Source organism: Tachysurus fulvidraco, chromosome 10 (genome assembly GCF_022655615.1).
Source record: "Tachysurus fulvidraco isolate hzauxx_2018 chromosome 10, HZAU_PFXX_2.0, whole genome shotgun sequence".
NCBI lineage: Eukaryota > Metazoa > Chordata > Actinopteri > Siluriformes > Bagridae > Tachysurus > Tachysurus fulvidraco.
Window position 1 is genome coordinate 25,539,327 of NC_062527.1, and position 17,500 is coordinate 25,556,826.

A 17,500-nucleotide genomic window follows, 5' to 3' on the forward strand; every position below is an offset into this window, starting at 1 on the left:
CAGATAGAAAATACTTTCCCATACATAGAAATGACACAAAGGCAGTTTTGGAGGTTCTTCCACGAACATTTATTTCATCTTAAACGTCACTCTTCTTTATTTCTCCTTTCACCTTATCGACAGACTGATTTAACTGATTTTAGCGAACACAGGATTCAGAATTTTACTATTAATAAATTATATGGAAAAATGTAGATCTGAGATGTTCCTTATTTGTGTATCATACAATATTTACAGAACATCTATTTTGGGCTCCTGAGTGTTGCCACAGTAAACAGATCTCGGTCTGAATGACAGCAAAAGCCAAAAGAGTAAAACTGGCCATCGTCTGCAGTGGGAGGGGTTTATGCTATTTGTCCTGTCAATCACAGTGAAACTAGCCAGTGGTGGGTGTCTGTGAGCTCCTGTATCCTACAGCAGGTGGAACCTTCTTTCTTCTGAATGTGAGATGGAGCAGGAGCAGATGGTCAAATCTATGTAGCTAGCTCAGTGTGTGACTCAGAAGAACCTTAACCTTCACTGGGTTACATTTTAGGCCATAATCTTAAAGCCCAGGAGAAGTTCTCACTGCAGGGATGAGACCTTCTGAGGGAGGAGAGCAGACTGATCATCACTCTTTGCACATTGTCCATGAATTGTAGACTGTAACAGGGTCATGCATTGGGCCTTGTAGAGTCTCTCAGGAACATCACCTTCTTTTTACAGCAGTGTGTGTGTGTGTGTGTGTGTGTGTGTGTGTGTGTGTGTGTGTGTGTGTGTGTGTGTGTGTAACAGCTCGGTCACATGGACGTGATCCATGTACAATGGATATAAAAAGTCTACATGCCTCTGTTACAAGTGCAGGTTTTTGTGATGTAAAAACCAAGATAAATAACGTCAGACTTTGTGAAACAACAAGCAACACTAATCATCTGAAAACAATGCGAGTTGCAGCGGTTAAGAGGAATAAAACACTGGATGTACGTTTTATAGTGTGTCCGCTGTATTGTACCATTGTGTATTATTTAAACAATACTGTTTAACTCATGAAGGCGAGTGTGAGTGTGGTTGTGACTCAGAGATCACAAAAAAGCAAAAACAAAAACCCACAAAACCCACACAAAGAGTACAAACATGGCGAGCGCAGAAAAGGCCGACCACATGCAGGATGTGGCCACATGCAAGTCTCGAAGAGACGTGAAGAATTGAGGTCAGGTTACGACGTCATCCTGACCTTCTTTCTAACTTACAGTTTTATTCCTTTAAAAGAGTGATTAAAGAAAGACTTTCCCTGGTCGGGATCCCAGTGGATAAAGAGAACCCTGTGAAGAAGGAGGGCAGGAAAACTCCTACAGGACACACATTCACACTCAGTGCTGACTCAGATCAGCCATCGATGGTTTAGAGTGAGGACACGGTTACAACACTCTGATGTGTAGTCTTTAAACACAGATACTTACAGCAGGAAGTCATACACAAGTGTGTGTGTGTGTGTGTGTGTGTGTGTGTGTGTGTGTGTGTGTGTGTGTGTGTGTGAGTGATCATTCCAATTACAAAACAATTTCAACTGAACATTTACACATTATTCATTTAAACTCTTTTGCACTTTAACAAAATTTCAGAATGGATGTGTAAATATCTGTAAAACTGTTTATTTACAAATGACATCATTGAGAAGAGACAGAGTGCATATATATATAATGTGTGTGTGTGTGTGTGTGTGTGTGTGTGTGTGTGTGTGTGTGTGTGTGTGTGTGTATCATGGTGTGTGTTTTGTCCTCCGTCTGTATCTGATGATGGGGTTGTTGGGTGTGTGTGTGTGTGTATCCTGGTGTGTGTATCATGTCCTTCGTCTGTATCTGATGATGGGGTTGTTGGGGGTGTGTGTGTGTGTGTGTGTGTATCCTGGTGTGTGTATCATGTCCTCCGTCTGTATCTGATGATGGGGTTGTTGGGGGTGTGTGTGTGTGTGTGTGTGTATCCTGGTGTGTGTATCATGTCCTTCGTCTGTATCTGATGATGGGGTTGTTGGGGGTGTGTGTGTGTGTGTGTGTGTGTGTGTGTATCCTGGTGTGTGTATCATGTCCTTCGTCTGTATCTGATGATGGGGTTGTTGGGTGTGTGTGTGTGTGTGTGTGTGTGTGTGTGTGTGTGTGTGTGTGTGTGTGTATCCTGGTGTGTGCATCATGTCCTCCGTCTGTATCTGATGATGGGGTTGTTGGGGGTGTGTGTGTGTGTGTGTGTGTGTGTGTATCCTGCTGTGTGTATCATGTCCTCCGTCTGTATCTGATGATGGGGTTGTTGGGGGTGTGTATCATGGTGGTGTAGTTCACAGTAGGGAAATATCCATCCACCAGCTCAAACTCAAACAAGCGCAGCAAGGTTGACCAAATGGTCTTGATCTGCACGTAAGCGAAGTTCTCCCCGATGCAGCGGTGACGACCTGAAAGGGAAAAACACTGAAACTTCAAGAGCAGAAATAACTGTTGTGTTACAGTATTTACTCTTGTTGTGTTACAGTATTTACTCTTGTTGTGTTACAGTATTTACTCTTGTTGTGTTACAGTATTTACTCTTATTGTGTTACTGTATTTACTCTTGTTGTGTTACAGTATTTACTCTTGTTGTGTTACAGTATTTACTCTTATTGTGTTACAGTATTTACTCTTATTGTGTTACTGTATTTACTCTTGTTGTGTTACAGTATTTACTCTTGTTGTGTTACAGTATTTACTCTTGTTGTGTTACAGTATTTACTCTTATTGTGTTACTATATTTACTCTTGTTGTGTTACTGTATTTACTCTTATTGTACTGAACATGCTGCATTCTGACCTTCCCATAAGCACAGATCTGTGCATCTCGGTCACTCCCACCCTCGGTCACTCCCACCCTCGGTCACTCCCACCCTCGGTCACTCCCACCCTCGGTCGCGGTCACTCTCACCCTCGGTCACTCTCACCCTCGGTCGCGGTCACTCTCACCCTCGGTCACTCTCACCCTCGGTCACTCCCACCCTCGGTCGCGGTCACTCTCACCCTCGGTCACTCTCACCCTCGGTCACTCCCACCCTCGGTCACTCTCACCCTCGGTCACTCCCACCCTCGGTCACTCCCACCCTTGGTCACTCCGACCCTTGGTCGCAGTCACTCCCACCCTCGGTCACTCCCACCCTTGGTCGCAGTCACTCCCACCCTCGGTCTCGCCCACCCTTGGTCGCAGTCACTCCCACCCTCGGTCTCGCCCACCCTTGGTCGCAGTCACTCCCACCCTCGGTCTCGCCCACCCTTGGTCGCAGTCACTCCCACCCTCAGTCACTCCCACCCTCGGATGCGGTCACTCCCACCCTCGGTCTCGCCCACCCTCGGTCGTGGTCACTCCCACCCTCGGTCACGCCCACCCTCAGTCACGCCCACCCTGGGTCGCGGTCTCGCCCACCCTCGGTCTTTACACACTGAAATCCCCTTCTCTGTATCAGGACCATTAAAGGTTATCAACATCTTATCAAACTTATCAAACTCACCTGCTCCAAATGGCACGTAGGCGAATTTCTCCTCAGCAGCGGGGTTATCACCAAGGTAACGGTCAGGGTCAAAGTCCAGTCGATTTGTCCAGGTGTCCTGGAGCCGATGGTTTACTGTGGGAGACACACACACCTGGTGTCCTGCAGGGATGGTGTATTCTCCAACTTTCTACAATATAAGGGACAGAGAAGTTCGTATGAGCAGTTATAAAGGGAGCAGAGATTATTAATGATAATAGTGAGGATCCAGACAGGTGTACAGAGGAACAAGGCAGGAGATCTCACACTACAGTAGTGTTCATACCTGAGGAGTTCGAGCCATTCTCATCATGGTCATGATTGGAGGTCGCAGCCTCAGAGTTTCCTTCAGACATCGGTCCAACACGGTCAGCTCCTTCAGCTACACAACATTAACCACACAACAGCAGCTCAGTATTCACCGTAAACACATTCAGACTGGTTTGCTTTCACGTGTTGCCCCCCCACCCACCCCCACTCCCCCACTATTAATGTTACTCTGCTTGAGATTCTAACAATAAGCTGTTCCTCTGCTGAGCACAATAACTAAACCTTCTCCTGCCCTCAGGAAGCGTGTCATGTTACTGTAGGGACACGTGAAGGATTCATGTTCCTCTGTGACCACACCACAGTTCTGAGAAAGTGTGAAACAGGGTTCAGGTGTCTGCACACAGTATTCACACTTAACGTACGTGGGCTCAAATGGAGTCCAGGAAACATGTGATAAGGGCCTAACTTTTCCTGAGCAGAACCAGGTGTTTATGGGTCGTGTAGCGTCTTGTGAAGGTACCGGACCTGTTCGTAGGTGATGGGTGGCAGGTTTTCTCCACACACATGTTTCTGTTCGCTGTAGCAGCGCTTCTGTAGTGAAGAGTCTCGTGCCAGGAAGAAGCCTAACCACGCACTGGTGGTGGAGGACGTGTGCTGACCCGCCAACAACAGACCAATCAACATTCCAGAAATCTCATCATCACTCAGAGAACGGCCATTTCTACAGAAAGACACAGGTTTTAGTAATGCCTTATAACACACAGAGAATTACCTTTACAGTGTATATGTACAATGAGTGATGTCATACTTGTATGTGGCGTCTAGGAGCGTCTGGAGGATGTCGTCCTCTTTCACTGCACTCTTTCTGCGTTTCTCAATCACTTTGTAAAAGATTTCTTTGATAGCTACGTGAGCTCGGTCTCTCTGCCTGCCAAGAGACAGCAGATTTAACCCACTGTTAACATCCCAGGTGGATCATAGTTACAAAAGGTCTCCAGATACCTGAAGATCTCCATGAGCACCTTACGGTTCTTTATTAACACTGACACTAACTCATACAGTGGGGCAAAAAAGTATTTAGTCAGAGACCAATTGTGCAAGTTCTCCCACTTAAAGAGAGAGAGCGGCCTGTAATTATCATCATACGTACACTTCATCTATGAGAGACAGAATGGGGAAAGAATCCAGGAAATCACATCGTAGGATTTTTAATGAATTAATTGGTAAGTTCCTCGGTAAAAAAATGATTTGGTCACCTACAAAAAAGCAGGATTTCTGTCTCTCACAGACATGTAACTTCTTCTGTAGGAGGCTCCGCTGTCCTCCACTCCTTACCTTATTAATGGCACCTGTTGGAACTCGTTATCAGTATAAAAGACACCTGTCCATAACCTCAAACAGTCAGACACCAAACTCCACTATGGCCGAGACCAAAGAGCTGTGAAAGGACACCAGAGACAACACTATAGACCTGCACCAGGCTGAGAAGTCTGAATCTGCAGTAGGTAAGCAGCTTGGTGTGGAGAAATCTACTGTGGGAGCAATTATTAGAAAATGGACGACATTCAAGACCACTGATAATCTCCCTCGATCTGGGGCTCCACACAAGATCTCACCCTGTGGGGTCAAAATGATCACAGGAACGGTGAGCAACAATCCCAGAACCACACGGGGGACCTAGTGAATGACCTGCAGAGAGCTGGGACCAAAGTAACAAAGGCTACCATCAGTAACACGCTCAAGGGACTGGTGGCGTAGTGTGTTACTGATGGTTCATCTGAAGTTTGCTAGAGAGCATCTGGATGATCCAGACGAGGATTGGGAGAAGGTCATATGGTCAGATGGAACCAAAATAAAGCTTTTTGGTAAAAACTGTCGTGTTTGGAGGAGAAAGAATGCCGAGATGCATCCAAAGGTCACCAAACCTGCTGTGAAGCATGGGGGTGGAAACATCATGCTTTGGGGCTGTTTTTCTGCCCAGGACGACTGATCCGTGTAAAGGAAAGAATAAATGGGGCCATGTATCGTAAGATATTGAGTGAAAACCTCCTTCCATCAGCAAGGGCATTGAAGATGAAACGTGGCTGGGTCTTTCAGCATGACAACGATCCCAAACACACCGCCCAGGGCAACAAAGGAGTGGCTTCGTAATCATTACAAGGTCCTGGAGTGGCCTAACCAGTCTCCAGATCTCAACCCCATAGAAAATCTACCCAGATGAGGATGAGGTTCCCCTTTGAGTCTGGTTCCTCTCAAGGTTCCTTCCTTTACCATCTAAGGGAGTTTTTCCTCCCCACAGTCACCTGAGTCACCTCAGACTTGTTCATTAGGGATAAATACTGTACATACACACATTATGAAATAAATCTATCTAATATTAATCTTGATTTTTTATTATATTACTCTTTATATTTCTCCTTATGTTTACCTTCTGTTCTGTAAAGCTGCTTTGAGATGATGTCTATTGTAAAAAGTGCTATACAAATAAAGTTGCCCTGCGACAGCCCCAAAACATCACGGCTCTAGAGGAGACCTGCATGGAGGAACAGGCCAAACTACCAGCTACAGTGTGTAAAAACCTGCTGGAGACTTACAGAAAACTGACCCGTCATTGCCAACAAAGGGTATTTAACAAAGCTTTGTTATTGACTAAATACTTTCCACCATAATATGCAAATAAATTCTTTAAAAGTCTGACAGTGATTTCCTGGATTCTTTCCCCGTTCTGTCTCTCACAGATGAACTGCACCTATGATGATAATTCTCTCTCAAGTGGCAAGTTGCACAATTGGTGGCTGACTAAACATTTTTTGGCCCACCGTACACAACAACCCCACCCCATAAAGCAATGGTCATCTTGATAGATTACCTGCATGACCTGCTGGTGTACATAGTTCTCAGTCCAGGCCTTACTGGTTTCACAGGAATGTTCTCTTCCTTTGTATCAGCTCAGCCTTTCACTATTGGATTGTGTTTCAGCAACTGATCTATTTTCTCTTCTCCTGTCACAGTTCTGCACTTCTTCAGTCCTGTCGGTGTTCTGCACTTCTTCAGTCCTGTCGGTGTTCTGCACTTCTTCAGTCCTGTCAGTGTTCTGCACTATCTGCCCTACAGACTCATTTTTCTTTTGCAGTGATTAGAGATCATGTGTAAAACCTTCATTTATTATTATCGCCACCTCAGAGTCAGAGTGCAGGGGCAGCTATGATACAGCACCCAAGGAGCAGGGCGGGTTGGCCTTGCTCAAGGGCCCAACAGTGGCAGCTCTGGTGCTGGGCCTTGAACCCCGATCCTCAGATCAACAACCCAGAGCCTTAACCAGTTGAGCCACCACTGCCCTAAACAATGGACTGGTATCAGGAGGTGTGTACCTGAAACTGGGTAAAGGAACCCAGTGGGGTAATAGCCAGGCCGCGTGGGTAAATCCTCCATCGAGGTCAGTGTAGAGCTGAGCGACACTCTCGGTGAGGACGCTGCGGATCTCCACGCCGTGCAGACAGTGACTTGCCGTCAGGATGATCAGCTCACTCAGACTCTCAAACAGATCTACAGAAAGTAAACAGAACAAGGAGGAAAAACAGGAATGAGAACAGAAAAGGGGGAATAAGGAAGTAAAGGGAAGAGGAGAGAAGAGGGCAACAGTACCTTAGAAGAAATACACAAATAACCAAGAACAAAGAGCGCTCGATCTTCTCCATACACAAAATATGTCATATTACTGAGGTTGATATTAACGTTATTAATTATTATTAATACTGAAAATAATATTATTAATACAAACTAGGGCTGGGCGATAAAACGATAACGATATGTATCGCGATAGACACGTGATCGATATCAATAAAAAATGTGTTTGATAAAACGTTCGATATTTTTTTATCAATGGCGAAAGTTTGATTTTGACATTGGTGGGGACATAATTTACTTGACATTGGTGGGGACATAATTTACTTGACATTGGTGGGGACATAATTTATTTTACATTGTTGGGGACATAATTTATTTGACATTGGTGGGGACATAATTTATTTTACATTGTTGGGGACATAATTTATTTGACATTGGTGGGGACATAATTTATTTGACATTGGTGGGGACATAATTTACTTGACATTGGTGGGGACAACATTCCCCGTGTTTTGTGCATAAAACTGTTGTTATAAGAACACTTCCTTCCTCACAAACCGGTAACCTGCATAATCATGTTGCATATTGCTTCATACAACAGAACATAGCCGCAGCCTCCGACCTCAACACATTAGCGAGAAAGACAAAGCCAATCAAACAGCGACGTGGGTTAGAGAGGCGGGACTCAACAAAGGCAAAGGCCAATCATTTTAGAGAGGTGAGTTACAGAGGCGGGATCATTGCAGGGGGTAAATCTGTTAACCGTTTGTGTTCCACTAGTTGCGCTATTTTTTACAGAACGCCATTGTAAAATATTTTCATCTTATTTAATGATTCCTGGATAAATGTTAAGTGAAATAAGTAAACAAGCACAAGACGGATATCAGTGGTTATGTATAAATATATATAGGCTTGGTCGAATTATTGCTAGGGACAATTGAGTGTTCCTTGGATATTGGTAGGGACATGTCCCCACTGTCCCTACGCAAATCAACGCCCTTGTTTTTTATTCTTCGTCGGAAGTTAACAGAGGTTGTGAAGCAAGTTTGGTCGCATTAACAAAGGCACTCCCTCTCTGGTAACCTAGCAACGTAGGGAGTGACACGCTAACAGTCAATCATGTAACAGTATCATGTTTGGTTGCGCCATATCGTCGTCTCATGTTGGTCTGCTGGATTCCTCTTCAGTAAAAAATGAGCCGCAGCGAGCGAGAGAATTGTAACTAAAAGAGGAAAGGTCAGTGCAGCAGTATGGGAGTTATAGGATATTATATCTGTCCGTAGTCACTACGTCGTCTGTACATTACACAAGACCGTTTCTCTGTGTTAAATATAAACACTTCACACTATTTTATTACACTTTATTAAACATTTCTTACATTTTCTGTCATTTCTCACCTTAAATGTTAAGAGATAATAGTTAAGTGTTCATTGTGACTTTAGACTCATGTTTACATTATAATTATTAGAGGTTTCCTGCTTGGTGACGTTTCTGTCTTAATAACTGAGGGGATTCTGATCAGAGGAAGGTGAAGTTTACAATAAAAAGGTTTAAATCTAATAGATTTTTCTCCTGGTCCTTATTTTAAATGGGTCATAAAATATATCGATAATTATCGATATCGACCGATATGAAGCAGTGATATCGTGATACAGTTTTCAGTCGTATCGCCCAGCCCTAGTACACACATATTGAAGTGGTTGAGTTGTTTGGAAAGTGTGTGTGTTTAAGCTGGATGCTTTTATGAAGATTGTAAATTCTATATAAACATATTGTAAATAGTACATTATTAAAACAAAAGGAGGAAGTCTGACATGTAATTTAGATCTTATCACCTAATCATCACCATGTGAGCATTAGTCAGGGCTTTATTTTTTTCTTAGAGACTAAACTGTTGAGGGAAAAGGAATACAAACACTAATTAAAAACTCCACCAGTGCTTCAGGGCCACACTGTTTGGGCTCCTGAGACAAAGATCACTGTTTCTTCTTCTCATGAGTGCTACTAGGGCCCCCTAGTGGGGAATCTTCAGAATATCAGCATCAACAAACAGACTTGTTTCTGTCATGAATCTCTCCCTGAGGAAACCGAGGATGAAGTGTGAGTGTGTATGTGTGTATGTAGGTATGTGTGTGTGTGTGTGTGTGTGTGTGTGTGTGTGTGTGTGTGTGTGTGTGTGTGTGTGTCTGCGAGTGTGTGCGTGTGTGAGAGTGTGAGCGTGCGTGTGAAAGTGTGTGTGAGTGTATTTATGAGTGTGTATGTGTTTGAGTGTGTGTGAGAGTGTGTATGTGTGTGTATTTATGAGTGTGTGTGTGTGTGTGTGTGTGTATAACGCACTTCTCTCCCCACTGTCCCCCCAGCGGGTGAAATACAGCCTCGTTTCTTCTTCAATTATCTGTACATGTCTCTTAAAGCGAGCCACATTTAGACCGGTCTTCAACAGCTTCTTCTGCTCCAGAAACACCTACACACACACACACACACACACACACACACACACACACACACACACACACACACACACACACACACACACACACACACACACACACACACACACACACTCATTTTCATCTGTTCATAAATGTGAACTATATATGTGTGTGTGTGTGTGTGTGTGAGAGAGAGTGTGTGTGTGTGTGTGTGTGTGTGTGTGTGTGAGTGAGAGAGAGAGAGAGAGTGTGTGTGTGTGTGTGTGTGTGTTTGTGTGTGTGTGTGTGTGTGTTGTATTTTCCATAATTTCATAAAACTTTCTCCCATTTAACTCATCATGTGTTTTTTTCCTTTCACGGTTTGTCGTGTCCCCCCCCCACCCCCCCACCCCACCCCCCCAGATCACTGTAATCACTGTATTTGTACTGCACATGGTACCTACATGGTTTGGGACATCATAGGCGACTCCTTTGCCGAACACCGGCGTGGTCAGTTGTGAATAAACATCTTCTGCGTTCAGGTCGTCATTTTTACTGTTGAACATCAGAGCAGCTGCTTCACTTCCCACCAGATAGGTGAAGGTTTTCCCCACCATGGTAAAGCTGAACACAGGTCCGTACTGAAAATATACACAGCAGGCAGTTATATAAAGGCACCAAACTGTCCTTCCCTTAACTCCATCATGTGCAGTCACATAAAATGGTACAGAAGATGAAGAACAGGAAGTTTGGTGTCTTTCTTTCTGAAAGTAAAGAAGTTCATCATAGTGCTAAATAAATGTGTCTGTATAAGAACATGCTGAAGATCCGGGCTTCTGAGTGCTGTTTGCTATTTTAGGTGAATTACTCTAACTAATACAAGGTCAGTGACCGTCCCAGGGGAACGCGGGACATGTATGGCATTTGGTAGGTGCTCTTATTCAGAGCGACGTTCATTTCTCTCATCTGTACAGAGGGTTAAGGGCCTTGCTCAGGGGCCCAGCAGTGGCAGTTTGGTGGCCCTGGGATTTGAACTCATGACCTTGTGATCAGAAGTCCAACACCTTAACCACTAAGCTACCCCACACGACCGTTCCACTGAACACATGACGGTCCCACTGAACACATGACGGTCCCACTGAACACATGACGGTCCCACTGAACACATGACGGTTCCCCTGAACACATGACGGTTCCCCTGAACACATGACGGTCCCACTGAACACATGACGGTCCCACTGAACACATGACGGTTCCCCTGAACACATGACGGTCCCACTGAACACATTGACGGTTCCATTGAACACATGACGGTTCCCCTGAACACATGACGGTCCCACTGAACACATTGACGGTTCCATTGAACACATGATGGTTCCCCTGAACACATGAACATGTCACCTTCTTGTGAGCGTTTTCGAGGAAGTCAATGGGGCTTCTCCCAAAGGCGACGGCATGGCCCAAGTACGGCAGACTGGAGGGGATGTATGGAGGATATTTCTGAGGAAAAGAAAGACTTTATTACAGTTAACAGTAAATATGAGTGTGTGCTCTTCTCTGTGTTCATGTAAACCCCTCAGATTAGTTTTTATTCATCTCAAACTTGGTAAAAAAAAATAAAAAATATTTCTACGTAATTCAGCATTAAAGGTGAATTAAAAACATGATATATTTATTATGTATTTTCTGTCAGTAAGACCCACCAGTGTAGTACTAAATATTAAGGATACTTGACAGGGGCAGTTCTAGACCTTCTTTAGGGTGTCTCCAGCCCCCACCTGTGATCTGATCCCCCCCCCCCACACACACACACACACACACTCCATTAAATACTAAATAAAAATAACATTTATTGATTTGACTGACATCATTACATCATACAGAACATTTTGGTGTCCACTTTTCACATTTTAATAACACCATAACTTTTGGCTTACTGTGTAGTCATATATAATATAAAGCTCTTCTTGTTTTAAATTCTCACTGAGGGATAAAACCCCTAAAGATGCCACCCTAGAACTGCCCCTGTGATTGATCATTAATGCACTAACTTTAGTAGCTCTTATGAAGCATTAATAACTGTTATGAGAGGCAGAGCTGCATGTTACACCCCTCCTGTCAGCAGCACAGTGGACCGATCCGCTCCCATGGCAACGCTGTCAGCTTGCGCGAGACCGTGTGTAAGTCGGTAATAGTGCATTATTTACTCACGTGTCCGTCACGTCGATCGTGCGTCTGCTTAAACACCACTTTAGATAAATACGCCAGTGTGAGCGTGAAAGCTGACGTCATCAGAATCGCCAACGTCAGGTTGTCACTGATTATGTTCCCGACAGCGCTCCCCATTAGCAGGCTGCTAACTTCATACACGGTCATGGTGATGCTGCAGCTCAGGGGTTAGAGTCAGGGTTAGAGTCAGGGTTAGAGTCAGGGTTAGAGTCAGGGTTAGAGTCACAGTCACGACTCTCTGACTGAAGGGGCGACTTTTATCCCTTTATCTCTTCTACCTGCACATGAAAAGACAAATCGGAACAAACCCCGCCCCCGTCTGACAGCACATCCGCTTTCTATTGGCTGAAGCCCTGTGTCCATCACGAGCTCCACGAATCCTCGCGTTCTGATTAGTTGATGTGCCGTGAACTGACGGTCTGCCTATATGACGTCACCCGGCTCGTGCCACCGCTCAAACGTCTTCTCATTGGTTCATTCTGTTTGTGTTTACTTTATAAAACAAGTGCGCGCGAGCGTTTTCAGTGCTTTATAAACCTCTGGAGTAAAATAGTAAACAAAACGTGAACTGGTTTAAGTTTATTTTTATAACATTACATATTTAAACATTACATATTTATATACATGTCTAGTTTGATCAGATTTATAGAAACAAGTGCTGAATGTATTTTCTCTGGTAAATGACAGCAAATCCAGTCCAGATAAATAACATTTATGTGTGCAATAAAAACTACAAGCTTTAATTTATTAATTCACTCAAACCTTTATTTAACAGACAAATGTTGGGACAGAGACTAATGATGACTGAAAAAGTTCCCAAAAGGTTCCACAATGTGCAGGTTAACAGGTGATGGGATCCAGTCTGGGTTTAAAAGGAGCTAAAGTCTTACACATAATAACCACATGAGTACTTTACAGTAGAGGTCTTCTCGGGTCTACAAAAATGTACCTGACCCGAAGTGATGATAATAATAACCACATGAGTACTTTACAGATCCCAACAGTCTGGCTTTAAAGCAGCTCATTCCACAGAGACAGCCCTTTTGGATGTCTCTGAGAAACTACATGCTGCTACATCAGCCAAACTGTCATCCGTCCTCATCCTTATTAACCTCTCAGCAGCATTTGAAACGGTCAACCACAAGACTCTCTTATCCACCCTCAGGAGTCTTGGGAATTGTGGGAATGGTTTGCTTCCTACGCTCATATCAGGTAACATGGACTGACATCTGTTACACACAGACTCTCCACTGGTGTCCCACAGGGCTCAGTACTTGGTTCTCTTCTTTTCTCCCTGTATACTCACTCTCCTGGTGAAGTTATTTCCTGACATGGGTTCTCTTAATAATAATAACCTTTATTTTCTATAGCGCCTTTAAAAGAACATCTCAAAGCACTTTACAAAAGCAAAATAAAAACAACAAAAATACACATAATATAAAGATTAAAATTAAAGCAACAAAAATAGACTATAAAATAAGCACTATGTAAAATGTTTAATTAGTCAAATTAAAAGTTACCATAAAAAATTAGTTTTGAGTTGAGATTTAAAAGTGCCAAAATTTCATCATGGATGACTGCTCATCAGTTAAAGCTCAATCCTAGCAAAACTGAACTGCTGATCATCAGGTGATTCATCCCCAGGTCATGACCTTACTATATCCCTGCACAACGATCTGATCTCTCCTTCAGCCACAGCTCACACCCTTGGGGTAACCATGGACAATCAACTGTCCTTTTCCTCTCATGTCGCTAATGTGACTCGCTCATGTCGGTTTCTTCTCTACAACATTAGAAAGATTCGGCCATTTTTTCCCACACAGGCTGCCCAGGTACTTGTTCAGTCTCTTGTCATTTCTAGACTGGATTACTGTAACACACAGCTGGCAGGTCTACATATGAACGCAATCCGTCCTCTGTAAATGATCCAAAATGCAGCTGCACGGCTTGTTTTCAACCTGCCTAAGTTCTCCACACCACCACACTGCTGTGTTCCTCCACTGACTTCCGGTAGCTGCACACATCAGATTCAAAACACTGATGCGGGCCTACAAAGCCAAAAATGGACCAGCTCCATCCATCCATCCATCTTCTACCGCTTATCCGGGGCCGGGTCGCGGGGGCAGCAGTCTAAGCAGGGATGCCCAGGCTTCCATCTCCCCAGACACTTCCTCCAGCTCTTCCGGGGGAATACCGATGCTTCGCCTTGTGGCTCAGCTCTTTCTTCACCACAACAGACCGGTATATCGACCGCATCACTGCAGAAGATACACCAATCCGCCTGTCGATCTCCCGCCCCGTCCTTCCCTCACTCGTGAACGAGACCCCAAGATACTTAAACTCCTCCACTTGAGGCAGGAGCTGTCCACCAACCTGAAGGGGGCAAGCCACCCTTTTCCGACTGAGAACCATGGCCTTGGACTTGGAGGTTCTGATACTCATTCCCGCCGCTTCACACTCGGCTGCAAACCGTCCCAGTGCACGCTGATGGTCCTGGTTTGAGGAAGCCAGCAGGACAGCATCATCTGCAAAAAGCAGAGACGAAATCCTGTGGTCCCCAAACCAGACTCCCTCCAGCCCCCGACTGCGCCTAGAAATCCTGTCCATATAAGTAATGGACCAGCTCCCTCTTACCTTAAAGCCCTCATCACTCCTCACACTGCACCTCACACCCTCAGATCTACAGCACTGCTCCACTGGTTCCATCATCTCTCAGGGTAAGAGGGAAGTTTACTACAAGACTCTTCTCTCTTCTGTGTAGTTATGTGTGTATTGTATAGTATAGTGTTATTTATGTGTGTATTGTATAGTATAGTGTTATTTATGTGTGTATTGTATAGTATAGTGTTATTAATGTGTGTATTGTATAGTATAGTGTTATTTATGTGTGTATTGTATAGTATAGTGTTATCTATGTGTGTATTGTATAGTATAGTGTTATTTATGTGTGTATTGTATAGTATAGTGTTATTTATGTGTGTATTGTATAGTATAGTGTTATTTATGTGTGTATAATACAGTATAGTGTTATTTATGTGTGTATTGTATAGTATAGTGTTATTTATGTGTGTATAATACAGTATAGTGTTATTTATGTGTGTATTGTATAGTATAGTGTTATTTATATCTGTATAATACAGTATAGTGTTATTTATGTGTGTATAATACAGTATAGTGTTATTTATGTGTGTATTGTATAGTATAGTGTTATTTATGTGTGTATAATACAGTATAGTGTTATTTATGTGTGTATAATACAGTATAGTGTTATTTATATCTGTATAATACAGTATAGTGTTATTTATGTGTGTATTGTATAGTATAGTGTTATTTATGTGTGTATAATACAGTATAGTGTTATTTATGTGTGTATTGTATAGTATAGTGTTATTTATGTGTGTATAATACAGTATAGTGTTATTTATGTGTGTATTGTATAGTATAGTGTTATTTATATCTGTATAATACAGTATAGTGTTATTTATGTGTGTATAATACAGTATAGTGTTATTTATGTGTGTATAATACAGTATAGTGTTATTTATATCTGTATAATACAGTATAGTGTTATTTATGTGTGTATTGTATAGTATAGTGTTATTTATGTGTGTATAATACAGTATAGTGTTATTTATGTGTGTATTGTATAGTATAGTGTTATTTATGTGTGTATAATACAGTATAGTGTTATTTATGTGTGTATTGTATAGTATAGTGTTATTTATGTGTGTATAATACAGTATAGTGTTATTTATGTGTGTATTGTATAGTATAGTGTTATTTATGTGTGTATAATACAGTATAGTGTTATTTATGTGTGTATTGTATAGTATAGTGTTATTTATATCTGTATAATACAGTATAGTGTTATTTATGTGTGTATAATACAGTATAGTGTTATTTATGTGTGTATAATACAGTATAGTGTTATTTATGTGTGTATTGTATAGTATAGTGTTATTTATGTGTGTATAATACAGTATAGTGTTATTTATGTGTGTATAATACAGTATAGTGTTATTTATGTGTGTATTGTATAGTATAGTGTTATTTATGTGTGTATAATACAGTATAGTGTTATTTATGTGTGTATAATACAGTATAGTGTTATTTATGTGTGTATAATACAGTATAGTGTTATTTATATCTGTATAATACAGTATAGTGTTATTTATGTGTGTATAGTATAGTGTTATTTATGTGTGTATAATACAGTATAGTGTTATTTATGTGTGTATTGTATAGTATAGTGTTATTTATGTGTGTATAATACAGTATAGTGTTATTTATGTGTGTATTGTATAGTATAGTGTTATTTATGTGTGTATAATACAGTATAGTGTTATTTATGTGTGTATTGTATAGTATAGTGTTATTTATGTGTGTATAATACAGTATAGTGTTATTTATGTGTGTATAATACAGTATAGTGTTATTTATATCTGTATAATACAGTATAGTGTTATTTATGTGTGTATAATACAGTATAGTGTTATTTATGTGTGTATAATACAGTATAGTGTTATTTATGTGTGTATAATACAGTATAGTGTTATTTATATCTGTATAATACAGTATAGTGTTATTTATATCTGTATAATACAGTATAGTGTTATTTATGTGTGTATAATACAGTATAGTGTTATTTATATCTGTATAATACAGTATAGTGTTATTTATATCTGTATAATACAGTATAGTGTTATTTATGTGTTTATTGTATAGTATAGTGTTATTTATGTGTGTATAATACAGTATAGTGTTATTTATGTGTGTATAATACAGTATAGTGTTATTTATGTGTGTATAATACAGTATAGTGTTATTTATATCTGTATAATACAGTATAGTGTTATTTATGTGTGTATAATACAGTATAGTGTTATTTATGTGTGTATAGTATAGTGTTATTTATGTGTGTATAGTATAGTGTTATTTATGTGTGTATAGTATAGTGTTATTTATGTGTGTATAATACAGTATAGTGTTATTTATGTGTGTATTGTATAGTATAGTGTTATTTATGTGTGTATTGTATAGTATAGTGTTATTTATGTGTGTATTGTATAGTATAGTGTTATTTATGTGTGTATTGTATAGTATAGTGTTATTTATGTGTGTATAGTATAGTGTTATTTATGTGTGTATAGTATAGTGTTATTTATGTGTGTATAATATAGTATAGAGTTATTTATGTGTGTATAATACAGTATAGTGTTATTTATGTGTGTATAATACAGTATAGAGTTATTTATGTGTGTATAATACAGTATAGTGTTATTTATGTGTGTATTGTATAGTATAGTGTTATTTATGTGTGTATTGTATAGTATAGTGTTATTTATGTGTGTATTGTATAGTATAGTGTTATTTATGTGTGTATAGTATAGTGTTATTTATGTGTGTATAATATAGTATAGTGTTATTTATGTGTGTATAATACA

General features: G+C 41.1%; 1 protein-coding gene and 1 long non-coding RNA gene across 3 annotated transcripts; one reads left to right on the forward strand and one right to left on the reverse strand.

The window, feature by feature from the left end:
* Positions 1 to 45: 45 nt before the first annotated feature.
* Positions 46 to 12,324, reverse strand: LOC113634009 (lanosterol 14-alpha demethylase). 2 transcript variants are annotated; one of them, XM_047819739.1, is made up of 11 exons: positions 12,039 to 12,324; positions 11,229 to 11,327; positions 10,292 to 10,468; positions 9,754 to 9,880; positions 7,161 to 7,335; positions 4,598 to 4,717; positions 4,315 to 4,510; positions 3,806 to 3,901; positions 3,502 to 3,670; positions 2,204 to 2,422; positions 46 to 1,871 (listed from the first exon to the last, which is right to left on the reverse strand). In XM_047819739.1, the coding sequence occupies exons 1-10, from the start codon at positions 12,201 to 12,203 to the stop codon at positions 2,247 to 2,249; spliced, it is 1,500 nt and encodes a 499-aa protein (XP_047675695.1). In that variant the 5' UTR covers positions 12,204 to 12,324; the 3' UTR covers positions 46 to 1,871; positions 2,204 to 2,246. The 2 variants fall into 2 exon arrangements, with proteins under 2 accessions (XP_047675695.1, XP_047675694.1); XM_047819738.1 differs by having other exon boundaries at positions 46 to 2,422.
* On the forward strand, positions 1,681 to 10,073 carry LOC125145700. The gene is made up of 3 exons (XR_007144151.1): positions 1,681 to 1,800; positions 6,932 to 6,936; positions 10,043 to 10,073. It is a non-coding gene; the product is annotated as an uncharacterized LOC125145700 (long non-coding RNA).
* Positions 12,325 to 17,500: the final 5,176 nt, after the last annotated feature.